This window comes from Rosa rugosa, chromosome 7, assembly GCF_958449725.1.
Source record: "Rosa rugosa chromosome 7, drRosRugo1.1, whole genome shotgun sequence".
Taxonomy (NCBI): domain Eukaryota; kingdom Viridiplantae; phylum Streptophyta; class Magnoliopsida; order Rosales; family Rosaceae; genus Rosa; species Rosa rugosa.
Genome location: NC_084826.1, coordinates 3126145 through 3139026, shown reverse-complemented (window position 1 = coordinate 3139026; position 12882 = coordinate 3126145). Strand labels below are relative to the sequence as shown.

Below are 12882 nucleotides of genomic sequence, written 5' to 3'. Positions count from 1 at the left end.
TCTTCATCAACTCATCTCTCCCTCCACCGACCACCAATCAAGACCAGACCAGTTCCTATAGTTCCACCTCGTTCTTGCGCAGCTACCAGTGGCAACCTTGCACCGCAACACGGCCGGCAGTGGCGGCGGAGGACACGGTTCCGTTTTGAGCTCGATTTGGTTCTATCTCGATATCTTGAGCTACAGGCCGCCAATTCTCTTGATTCTTGTCTCATTGGATTCGCCTCAACTTTCTGAACAAGCACCAAGAAGGACCAGACCTGGGTAGAACGATTTCACGTTCATCGGAGCTCGACTGGTTTAGATCGACAAACAACCCTTCGATCCGTGTATCTCGAGTTACAGACCACCTCTTTATGTGATTCTTGGCTTAGTGAGTTCGTCTTGAAGTTCTGAACAACTCTCCAGAAGGAATAGAAGCGTTTCGTTGAAGTTTTTACGTCGAAACTCAAGCTCGCCGGATTCTGGAATTTTTCCGACCACCGAAGCTTTCGATCGGTATATCTCGAGCTACAGACCATATTTTTCTGTGATTCTTGAACCAATGAGTTCACCTTGAGTTTCTTAACAACTCTCTAGAAGGGATCAAAGCTTGAAATTGAAGTTTTGACGTCGAAATCAAGCCTTGCCGGATTCTGCAAATTTCGCCGGATTCTGGAAATTTTCCGGCCACCTCGACTGTTTTAGGTAATTTCAACCACTTCCGGTTATTTTCAGCTTACATGGTAGTTATGAAAGTTGTTAAGCATGATGAGAGGAAGAGGAGCAGCCCGGCCCCGACACCATTGGCGGTGGTCGGCGGCGGCTCTGCCACTAATTCCGGCGGCCCTTTCCGGCCACCTCCGGGGGTCAAAAATATAGTTTCTGTGCATTTTTAGATTCTATATTTCAATACGATCATCTTGATATATTATATGCAATTTTTGGATATCGTATGATTAAGTTATGAATTTTTAAGTTTCGATCGATTTCGATCGTTAGATTTGTGATATGTGAAGTTAGGACCGTCAGATGGACTTGTAGTTTTGATATGATGATCTTATGACTGTCCCAGTGACTTTGTGTGGTCATGGGCGAAGATCCGACCGTTGGATCTTCGTATAAATGCAAAACAGTGATTAGGGAGGCGATTCGTGAGAATCCGTCCGTCGGATTTTCGTATAAAATTGTGAAGATGTTAGTAAGGACGATTCAGGAAGATCCGACCGTTGGATCTTCGTGATGATTTTTGGAGGGTGATCCTAAGGGCGATCCGTGAGGATCCGACCGTTGGATCATCATTTAATTTCGATCCGACCGTTGGATTGTCGTTTGAATATGTTTTTGAGTTATTGGCTAAGTTAAGGTCATGTGTGATTAGGTGATTGACGGTCTCCCTTGGGTGAGCGATTTCGGTGTGTATTGTGTTAAACTGAAGACGCAGCGGGAATATCGAGGTGAGTAAAATCGCACATGGTTCCTTCATGAACCGAAATTTAGTGATTTATATTGAATTATAAAGGTGTGGAAAATTGTTTTAAGAAAATAAAGATTTGTTTTGAAATAATATGAACTTGATCGACTACGGTTCATAAGGCTACTACTCACAGGTAAGGAAAATGAATTTAAGTATAAAAATGAATTTCTTGTTTTTATTGCATGTGAACTATAGATGGTATTAGTAGTCACTCTTGTGTAGGTGATTACGTATATATATATATATTTACGTGAAATATATATTGAAAGTTATGACATTGTGTGATGTATTGAGTTGTTCGTGATAAAGAGTAGTTGAGTAAAGTGCGATAGTTGAAATGTGTAGACGAATTATATGTTAGTGTCAAGTGTTCTCATCGTGTGTCGATGATGGTGTCAAGTATTCTCATCGTGTGTCGATGATTGTGGCAAGTGTTCTCATCGTGTGTCGATGAAAGTGCCAAGTATTTTCATCGTGTGTCGATGATTGTGGCAAGTGTTTTCATCGTGCGTCGATGATAGTGGCAGGTGTCTTCATCGTGTGTCGATGATTATGACACGTATTATCGTAAGATTGAACCTTGGCCAAGGTGACAGGTTACGATTCAGTTAGAGCTCTAGTCTGTCTGCCATCATACTGTTTGAGGGATAACCTCAAGTTTTTATGTGTCTTTGAGTATGACATGCTGCGTGGAGGGGTTTTTATAACTATCATATACCCTTGAGTATATACTGGAAAGGGAAAGTTTAGTTGTTTGGATGGTCATGGTGAGATGTGAGTTGATTGATGTTTGAAGTGACGTTGTGCACTTCAATTTTTATACTAAGAATCACTTAAATTGATTTGTTCTTTAAAGTCGTGCAATTCCTTGTTTACTCATACGGGCTGTCAAAAGCTTACCGGGTTTGTGTTGTTGCAATCCCGGTACACTATTCAAATTGTGTAGCGGGTAATCCTACAGGTCAAGAGAATCAGGACGGAGATCGAGCTGCGTAGAGTAGCTGCAATTGTGTCAATCTGAATTGCTTTGTGAGCCGGTGAGGTGTGTTATGCTCATTTAGAGCTTTACAATATTTCTTGTGAGAGTGAATTGTAATAATGAACTCGAGGTTTCGAAATTTGAAGTTTGTGTATCGTGTGGTGAGGTTGTTTTGAGAAAAAAATTCAGAACGTTTATTTGATTAAGTGGTTTAATTCATGTTTCGGATTTGAACTTATTATTCAAAATTCGGGGCGTGACAGTTTGGTATCAGAGCGTAAGGTGCATATTCGGTGATGTGTCAATACTTTCCGAGTGATGGCCCGTCTGCAGCGGATCCCCATCGTGTGCTCTTCGGTATTGGCTAAGTCATTGGGTATGCGTGAGTGTTGAGAGTTGTTTAGGCCGCTAGGTCGTTTTAGGAACGTGAATACCTTCCCTGTAGTATCGACTTGGTTAATATGGACTTGTATTGACTTATACTGCGTTTTAAGTGTTATACGTGTATTAGCCAAGCATACTATACTTCATAGGGATGGATATTCGAAAGGGGTAGTACTTAGAACCGTAGAGTTGTCTTCTAAGTTCGTATTAGAATAAGTTTAATTAGTTTCCGCAGGTTGTAATCTTCGAGGAATAGAGACCTCTAGATTTAACTCTGATGAGTCGGTGAGATTTGTTTTATGGAAGTGAGGTCCTTTTGGATGTTGAAGTGTTTGGTTGAAGGCATGATGTTAACCTATGCACGTACCTAGTGTGGATACGAGTATGAATTGTTATAAATTTTGTCTTCTTAAGTTGGACGTACAGATGTTTGGATGGGATGTACGTATCAAGGATTAAATATCTTGTTTTGTAATGAGATGTCCTTGTGGAGTTTGTTAGTAGGGTTGAGGTTAGGGAAGAAATTATTGTGGTTACTTCTTCCTTGTGCTTGTAAGTTGTTAAGCAGGGTTTAAGGTGCGAGACAAGAGTTTTATTTTGTGCTCGATGGTTAGAGATGAGAGACCATTGTTTTGGGTTGTCGTTGAGTACTATAATTCCTTCAGAATCAGGATTGTTGGTAGAATTGGAATTAGTAGTAGTTTTGGTGATTCGGAATTTGAATTGAGTTCGCGAGATGTGTCTTATATACGTGGTTGATGTTGCTTGCATCATTTTGGAACGATACGTTACGATTCACAAGGAAAACTGGATTTGAAGTTTATTCATTTGAACACCATGGGTTGATGACCTGACCGTGACTTGTGAATATAGTTTTGTTCAAGTGAATGAAATTGAATTTTGTGTGCCTTTGGTGATTGATTTTAGGTGATATAGTTAAACGCAATTTCGGATATTGATTTTAGTGACTTTGTTAGGTATCCATAGTGGTTCAAGTGAATTACTATGTGATATGGAGTTTGATTCGATTTCTGAATCGCTAAATGTTAGGGATTGAATTGTGGTGAGTTTTTGTTGAAGCAATTGATAGATGGAATTATCGAGATTCTATAAGAGTAACTCTAAAGACGTGGGTTTTTCCTAGCTAACTCAGGATGTGTTTAGCTTTATAAATCCCTAATCCTATCGATGAAATTGTTTGTGTTTGGTTTGACTCAGAGGATACTAGCTAGACCTCGATGCGACTTAATTGATTGTTGGATTCTTTTTAAGTGATTGTTTTTATTGCATCATTATGAAAGATGTGTGCAGTAGAGTTGTTTATGGTTTTGAAAATAGTATTGGGTGACCAAGGTTCGATCCTTGGTGTTGTTGTTGGTTAAACAAAAAGAAAAGAAAACATGCACACCATCTTATTGATTTAATATTACAAAAAGGAAATTGGAACTACGCTATACTAAGCCTAATCAGTAGCTCCGGATGGGTTGAGGCTGAGCTCAAGAGAAACTGGAGATCCACGGTTGTAACCGCCTGAGCCACCGAAATAGTAATCATATGCGCTACCTTCCTCGGAAGTAGTCTTCGGGTTACCATAGACGTCCTCGCCGTGCACGGGGAACAGAGGAAGAGTTTCAAACTCCTGGCGAACTCCTCCTCGTTGTTCCATGGAAGATTGTCCTCCTGTTGTGCCAAAAGAGTTGTACTGGTATTAGTATTGAAGGGTGAGGAAAATTATGAAACAAAATTTAAGTAAATAAATCCTTCATTACCAGTAGAAGCAGTGGAACCAAAATTGAGATCAATGGATCCACCAGCACCAGTAGAACTAGTGGACCCAAAATTGATGTCAATGGATCCACCAGCTGGCCCAAAATTGATGTCGATGGATCCACCAGCACCAGTAGAACCAGTGGACCCAAAATTGAGATCAATAGATCCACCAGTACCAGGAGAACTAGTTCCCATGGGCACTTGAGTAGCCTGATTGCACCTCTTCATCTGCTTCTCTCGAGCCCTGACATTCTGGAACCAAAAATAAATATTCTTGCCCTCAACCTGTCCATACTGTTGCAGCTGGAGACAGATCTCGTGAATATGCTCTGTAGTTGGGGTCTTAACTCCCTTGTCGTAGTAAAGATCCTTGAGGATTCTTATTTGATCTGGAGTAGGAATCCACCTGGTACGGCTTCGCCAGAAATCCGTGTTGGCACTACTCCCGGCTGCTTGGTTGTTTCCTCCATCCTCGATTTGTTGCTGGGTTTGTAGCTCCATTAGTTGCAGAGTTCGTGGTTCCATGGTGATGAGTTGAGAGGAAGTGAAAATTGAAGAACGATGATGTTGAGAGTGGTGTTGGAGATCTGAACTTCTCAGATGAAAGAAGGGCTGAAGATCTGAGAGAGAAGGATTGAAGATTGGTGAGGGAAGGACTGGAAATTTGAGAAAAGAAAGGCTGAAGAGTTTGAGAGAGAAAGGCTAAAACTCTGGAGAAATTTCTTTTCTTTGGTGTGAACAGTTTTTCTCCAGAATGCACCTATTTATAGAACAAGGTGATCAGATCTCCACCGTTGGATGGACGATTCCTGTGATTCATTCTACGCGTTGGATTAAAGTCGCCCTGAAACCCGGAAAAGTTGTTGGCGCGTGGAGAGCGTGTAAGGGGACCGAGGGAATCTCGAGGCGCTGTGGCAGACAGCTGTAGCCGAAAGCAGATTTGACTGCCGTAAATCACGGAAGGGATAAGCCGTGACACAAGTGGGCCGTATTTGGGCCTGTCTCGGATCAAGGCATCACTGTAGCTGTGGGTGGAGGCCTGATGGGCCGAGTTTCAGAAACAGTTTTGGACATGATGGGCCGAGTTTCTGAAACAGTTTTGGATGAGTTGGGCCGGATTTCTGTAACAGTTTTGGATACGTTGGGCTGGGTTTCTGCAACAGTCTTGGATGTTTTGGGCCGAATTGTTGAAACAGTTGGTTTAAATAAAAAGATTGGTATGGATAATAACGTGAGCAGCCGTGCTCGAGTGGTTGAGTGTAAAGTTCGTGTACAAGAGGTCTGAGGTTCGAACCTCGCCTCTCGTTTATTTTTATTATGTTCGTTTATGACATAATAAGTATAAAATTTGTACACATTATATTAAGCACAGCTTGTGCTCCAGTGGTTGGGGACAAAGGTTTCGTGCAGCAGGTTGAGGTTTCGAACCTTGCCTCCCCCGTTATTTTATTTATGTCGCTTATGACATAATAAATATAACATGTGAGCATATATTAATGAAGGCAGCTCTTGCTTCAGTGGTTGGGAGCAAAACCTTCGTGTTCGAGGTCGGGAGTTCGAACCTTGCCTCCTACAAATTTTTTTGGATCTCGTATATGCTAGATATACGGACGCATATACGGTATGTACGGTATGCATACATATATACGGTTTGTACGGTATGCATACGTATATACGGTCTATACGGTATGCATACATATATACGGTCTATACGGTATGCATACATATATACGGTATACCTACGGTATGTACAATTTCATACCGTAGTCGAGCTGAAAGTTGGTGGGCCGATTGGTAGGCCCAAATAGTAAGCCCAATTGTTCGGCCCGAATGGTAGGCCCAAATGTTAAACCCAAATTGGTTCGGGCCGGTTCGAAATGTGGATGGTTCGGTTTCTTCGGCCCAATTGGCCAGCCCTAATGCTTAGCCCAAGGATTGAGCAAGCCCAAGTCATCATCACTGGGTGACATGTTTTATTGGCGTGCTTTTGAGAATGATTTGTTTTGAGTGATGCTAATTGAGTAGCGAAACGCTTTGTGGGAGTGTTTACTGTGCTTGTATGCCAGTACAGGATGACGATCTGTGTGAAAACAGCTATATGTGCAATGTCACGTGGTGATTTGAGTGTGGGTTGCTTGAGGCAATTGTTGTGTTGAAAATTTGAGAAATGATGCGGTGAAGGAATGTCATGTTGATGACTTAAGTGGGAATGAGGATTTCATCTGTGAATTCTTGTTGTGTGAGTTTACGTTTGTGATGAAAGGATTTAGTGGCCATAGGAATGTATTTTTATACAAAGGGCTGTGGCTTTGTAGATTACTACAGTTTTGGGAAAGATGGAGATTCGATGGTTAGGTTAACCGTAATCGAGAGCAATTAACTTGCACTTAAATTTCGGGACGAAATTTCTTTAAGGAGGGTAGATTGTAATAACCGGTTTTTCTTTTAACCAAAACAGTTGGTGGCAAACACCTTTGTTAAAAGGAAGGGTGTTCCTTGATTCAAGGCCGGTGTCTTAATCATCATTCATGATTATGCATAATTGAATAATCATTCAATCATACCAGACAACTCTCTCTCACTCTCTCTGTCTCACGTCCGAAAACCATCCAAGAAACAGAGCAATCTTCATCAACTCATCTCTCCCTCCACCGACCACCAATCAAGACCAGACCAGTTCCTATAGTTCCACCTCGTTCTTGCGCAGCTACCAGTGGCAACCTTGCACCGCAACACGGCCGGCAGTGGCGGCGGAGGACACGGTTCCGTTTTGAGCTCGATTTGGTTCTATCTCGATATCTTGAGCTACAGGCCGCCAATTCTCTTGATTCTTGTCTCATTGGATTCGCCTCAACTTTCTGAACAAGCACCAAGAAGGACCAGACCTGGGTAGAACGATTTCACGTTCATCGGAGCTCGACTGGTTTAGATCGACAAACAACCCTTCGATCCGTGTATCTCGAGTTACAGACCACCTCTTTATGTGATTCTTGGCTTAGTGAGTTCGTCTTGAAGTTCTGAACAACTCTCCAGAAGGAATAGAAGCGTTTCGTTGAAGTTTTTACGTCGAAACTCAAGCTCGCCGGATTCTGGAATTTTTCCGACCACCGAAGCTTTCGATCGGTATATCTCGAGCTACAGACCATATTTTTCTGTGATTCTTGAACCAATGAGTTCACCTTGAGTTTCTTAACAACTCTCTAGAAGGGATCAAAGCCTGAAATTGAAGTTTTGACGTCGAAATCAAGCCTTGCCGGATTCTGCAAATTTCGCCGGATTCTGGAAATTTTCCGGCCACCTCGACTGTTTTAGGTAATTTCAACCACTTCCGGTTATTTTCAGCTTACATGGTAGTTATGAAAGTTGTTAAGCATGATGAGAGGAAGAGGAGCAGCCCGGCCCCGACACCATTGGCGGTGGTCGGCGGCGGCTCTGCCACTAATTCCGGCGGCCCTTTCCGGCCACCTCCGGGGGTCAAAAATATAGTTTCTGTGCATTTTTAGATTCTATATTTCAATACGATCATCTTGATATATTATATGCAATTTTTGGATATCGTATGATTAAGTTATGAATTTTTAAGTTTCGATCGATTTCGATCGTTAGATTTGTGATATGTGAAGTTAGGACCGTCAGATGGACTTGTAGTTTTGATATGATGATCTTATGACTGTCCCAGTGACTTTGTGTGGTCATGGGCGAAGATCCGACCGTTGGATCTTCGTATAAATGCAAAACAGTGATTAGGGAGGCGATTCGTGAGAATCCGTCCGTCGGATTTTCGTATAAAATTGTGAAGATGTTAGTAAGGACGATTCAGGAAGATCCGACCGTTGGATCTTCGTGATGATTTTTGGAGGGTGATCCTAAGGGCGATCCGTGAGGATCCGACCGTTGGATCATCATTTAATTTCGATCCGACCGTTGGATTGTCGTTTGAATATGTTTTTGAGTTATTGGCTAAGTTAAGGTCATGTGTGATTAGGTGATTGACGGTCTCCCTTGGGTGAGCGATTTCGGTGTGTATTGTGTTAAACTGAAGACGCAGCGGGAATATCGAGGTGAGTAAAATCGCACATGGTTCCTTCATGAACCGAAATTTAGTGATTTATATTGAATTATAAAGGTGTGGAAAATTGTTTTAAGAAAATAAAGATTTGTTTTGAAATAATATGAACTTGATCGACTACGGTTCATAAGGCTACTACTCACAGGTAAGGAAAATGAATTTAAGTATAAAAATGAATTTCTTGTTTTTATTGCATGTGAACTATAGATGGTATTAGTAGTCACTCTTGTGTAGGTGATTACGTATATATATATATATTTACGTGAAATATATATTGAAAGTTATGACATTGTGTGATGTATTGAGTTGTTCGTGATAAAGAGTAGTTGAGTAAAGTGCGATAGTTGAAATGTGTAGACGAATTATATGTTAGTGTCAAGTGTTCTCATCGTGTGTCGATGATGGTGTCAAGTATTCTCATCGTGTGTCGATGATTGTGGCAAGTGTTCTCATCGTGTGTCGATGAAAGTGCCAAGTATTTTCATCGTGTGTCGATGATTGTGGCAAGTGTTTTCATCGTGCGTCGATGATAGTGGCAGGTGTCTTCATCGTGTGTCGATGATTATGACACGTATTATCGTAAGATTGAACCTTGGCCAAGGTGACAGGTTACGATTCAGTTAGAGCTCTAGTCTGTCTGCCATCATACTGTTTGAGGGATAACCTCAAGTTTTTATGTGTCTTTGAGTATGACATGCTGCGTGGAGGGGTTTTTATAACTATCATATACCCTTGAGTATATACTGGAAAGGGAAAGTTTAGTTGTTTGGATGGTCATGGTGAGATGTGAGTTGATTGATGTTTGAAGTGACGTTGTGCACTTCAATTTTTATACTAAGAATCACTTAAATTGATTTGTTCTTTAAAGTCGTGCAATTCCTTGTTTACTCATACGGGCTGTCAAAAGCTTACCGGGTTTGTGTTGTTGCAATCCCGGTACACTATTCAAATTGTGTAGCGGGTAATCCTACAGGTCAAGAGAATCAGGACGGAGATCGAGCTGCGTAGAGTAGCTGCAATTGTGTCAATCTGAATTGCTTTGTGAGCCGGTGAGGTGTGTTATGCTCATTTAGAGCTTTACAATATTTCTTGTGAGAGTGAATTGTAATAATGAACTCGAGGTTTCGAAATTTGAAGTTTGTGTATCGTGTGGTGAGGTTGTTTTGAGAAAAAAATTCAGAACGTTTATTTGATTAAGTGGTTTAATTCATGTTTCGGATTTGAACTTATTATTCAAAATTCGGGGCGTGACAGTTTGGTATCAGAGCGTAAGGTGCATATTCGGTGATGTGTCAATACTTTCCGAGTGATGGCCCGTCTGCAGCGGATCCCCATCGTGTGCTCTTCGGTATTGGCTAAGTCATTGGGTATGCGTGAGTGTTGAGAGTTGTTTAGGCCGCTAGGTCGTTTTAGGAACGTGAATACCTTCCCTGTAGTATCGACTTGGTTAATATGGACTTGTATTGACTTATACTGCGTTTTAAGTGTTATACGTGTATTAGCCAAGCATACTATACTTCATAGGGATGGATATTCGAAAGGGGTAGTACTTAGAACCGTAGAGTTGTCTTCTAAGTTCGTATTAGAATAAGTTTAATTAGTTTCCGCAGGTTGTAATCTTCGAGGAATAGAGACCTCTAGATTTAACTCTGATGAGTCGGTGAGATTTGTTTTATGGAAGTGAGGTCCTTTTGGATGTTGAAGTGTTTGGTTGAAGGCATGATGTTAACCTATGCACGTACCTAGTGTGGATACGAGTATGAATTGTTATAAATTTTGTCTTCTTAAGTTGGACGTACAGATGTTTGGATGGGATGTACGTATCAAGGATTAAATATCTTGTTTTGTAATGAGATGTCCTTGTGGAGTTTGTTAGTAGGGTTGAGGTTAGGGAAGAAATTATTGTGGTTACTTCTTCCTTGTGCTTGTAAGTTGTTAAGCAGGGTTTAAGGTGCGAGACAAGAGTTTTATTTTGTGCTCGATGGTTAGAGATGAGAGACCATTGTTTTGGGTTGTCGTTGAGTACTATAATTCCTTCAGAATCAGGATTGTTGGTAGAATTGGAATTAGTAGTAGTTTTGGTGATTCGGAATTTGAATTGAGTTCGCGAGATGTGTCTTATATACGTGGTTGATGTTGCTTGCATCATTTTGGAACGATACGTTACGATTCACAAGGAAAACTGGATTTGAAGTTTATTCATTTGAACACCATGGGTTGATGACCTGACCGTGACTTGTGAATATAGTTTTGTTCAAGTGAATGAAATTGAATTTTGTGTGCCTTTGGTGATTGATTTTAGGTGATATAGTTAAACGCAATTTCGGATATTGATTTTAGTGACTTTGTTAGGTATCCATAGTGGTTCAAGTGAATTACTATGTGATATGGAGTTTGATTCGATTTCTGAATCGCTAAATGTTAGGGATTGAATTGTGGTGAGTTTTTGTTGAAGCAATTGATAGATGGAATTATCGAGATTCTATAAGAGTAACTCTAAAGACGTGGGTTTTTCCTAGCTAACTCAGGATGTGTTTAGCTTTATAAATCCCTAATCCTATCGATGAAATTGTTTGTGTTTGGTTTGACTCAGAGGATACTAGCTAGACCTCGATGCGACTTAATTGATTGTTGGATTCTTTTTAAGTGATTGTTTTTATTGCATCATTATGAAAGATGTGTGCAGTAGAGTTGTTTATGGTTTTGAAAATAGTATTGGGTGACCAAGGTTCGATCCTTGGTGTTGTTGTTGGTTAAACAAAAAGAAAAGAAAACATGCACACCATCTTATTGATTTAATATTACAAAAAGGAAATTGGAACTACGCTATACTAAGCCTAATCAGTAGCTCCGGATGGGTTGAGGCTGAGCTCAAGAGAAACTGGAGATCCACGGTTGTAACCGCCTGAGCCACCGAAATAGTAATCATATGCGCTACCTTCCTCGGAAGTAGTCTTCGGGTTACCATAGACGTCCTCGCCGTGCACGGGGAACAGAGGAAGAGTTTCAAACTCCTGGCGAACTCCTCCTCGTTGTTCCATGGAAGATTGTCCTCCTGTTGTGCCAAAAGAGTTGTACTGGTATTAGTATTGAAGGGTGAGGAAAATTATGAAACAAAATTTAAGTAAATAAATCCTTCATTACCAGTAGAAGCAGTGGAACCAAAATTGAGATCAATGGATCCACCAGCACCAGTAGAACTAGTGGACCCAAAATTGATGTCAATGGATCCACCAGCTGGCCCAAAATTGATGTCGATGGATCCACCAGCACCAGTAGAACCAGTGGACCCAAAATTGAGATCAATAGATCCACCAGTACCAGGAGAACTAGTTCCCATGGGCACTTGAGTAGCCTGATTGCACCTCTTCATCTGCTTCTCTCGAGCCCTGACATTCTGGAACCAAAAATAAATATTCTTGCCCTCAACCTGTCCATACTGTTGCAGCTGGAGACAGATCTCGTGAATATGCTCTGTAGTTGGGGTCTTAACTCCCTTGTCGTAGTAAAGATCCTTGAGGATTCTTATTTGATCTGGAGTAGGAATCCACCTGGTACGGCTTCGCCAGAAATCCGTGTTGGCACTACTCCCGGCTGCTTGGTTGTTTCCTCCATCCTCGATTTGTTGCTGGGTTTGTAGCTCCATTAGTTGCAGAGTTCGTGGTTCCATGGTGATGAGTTGAGAGGAAGTGAAAATTGAAGAACGATGATGTTGAGAGTGGTGTTGGAGATCTGAACTTCTCAGATGAAAGAAGGGCTGAAGATCTGAGAGAGAAGGATTGAAGATTGGTGAGGGAAGGACTGGAAATTTGAGAAAAGAAAGGCTGAAGAGTTTGAGAGAGAAAGGCTAAAACTCTGGAGAAATTTCTTTTCTTTGGTGTGAACAGTTTTTCTCCAGAATGCACCTATTTATAGAACAAGGTGATCAGATCTCCACCGTTGGATGGACGATTCCTGTGATTCATTCTACGCGTTGGATTAAAGTCGCCCTGAAACCCGGAAAAGTTGTTGGCGCGTGGAGAGCGTGTAAGGGGACCGAGGGAATCTCGAGGCGCTGTGGCAGACAGCTGTAGCCGAAAGCAGATTTGACTGCCGTAAATCACGGAAGGGATAAGCCGTGACACAAGTGGGCCGTATTTGGGCCTGTCTCGGATCAAGGCATCACTGTAGCTGTGGGTGGAGGCCTGATGGGCCGAGTTTCAGAAACAGTTTTGGACATGATGG

At 41.5% G+C, this 12882-nt stretch overlaps 2 protein-coding genes and 2 long non-coding RNA genes across 4 annotated transcripts; 2 read left to right on the top strand and 2 right to left on the bottom strand.

The window, feature by feature from the left end:
- The first annotated feature begins 593 nt into the window (after nucleotides 1-593).
- Nucleotides 594-2821, top strand: LOC133723660 (uncharacterized). The gene is made up of 3 exons (XR_009853181.1): nucleotides 594-687; nucleotides 1361-1436; nucleotides 2403-2821. It is a non-coding gene; the product is annotated as an uncharacterized LOC133723660 (long non-coding RNA).
- A 1387-nt stretch (nucleotides 2822-4208) lies between these two features.
- LOC133720422 (protein WUSCHEL-like) lies at nucleotides 4209-5123 on the bottom strand. The gene is made up of 2 exons (XM_062146713.1): nucleotides 4589-5123; nucleotides 4209-4499 (listed from the first exon to the last, which is right to left on the bottom strand). The coding sequence occupies exons 1-2, from the start codon at nucleotides 5112-5114 to the stop codon at nucleotides 4282-4284; spliced, it is 744 nt and encodes a 247-aa protein (XP_062002697.1). The 5' UTR covers nucleotides 5115-5123; the 3' UTR covers nucleotides 4209-4281.
- A 1911-nt stretch (nucleotides 5124-7034) lies between these two features.
- On the top strand, nucleotides 7035-10035 carry LOC133723590 (uncharacterized). Its single transcript, XR_009853139.1, has 3 exons — nucleotides 7035-7901; nucleotides 8575-8650; nucleotides 9617-10035. It is a non-coding gene; the product is annotated as an uncharacterized LOC133723590 (long non-coding RNA).
- A 1387-nt stretch (nucleotides 10036-11422) lies between these two features.
- Nucleotides 11423-12337, bottom strand: LOC133720416 (protein WUSCHEL-like). The gene is made up of 2 exons (XM_062146701.1): nucleotides 11803-12337; nucleotides 11423-11713 (listed from the first exon to the last, which is right to left on the bottom strand). Exons 1-2 carry the CDS (start codon nucleotides 12326-12328, stop codon nucleotides 11496-11498), a joined length of 744 nt encoding a protein of 247 aa, XP_062002685.1. The 5' UTR covers nucleotides 12329-12337; the 3' UTR covers nucleotides 11423-11495.
- Nucleotides 12338-12882: the final 545 nt, after the last annotated feature.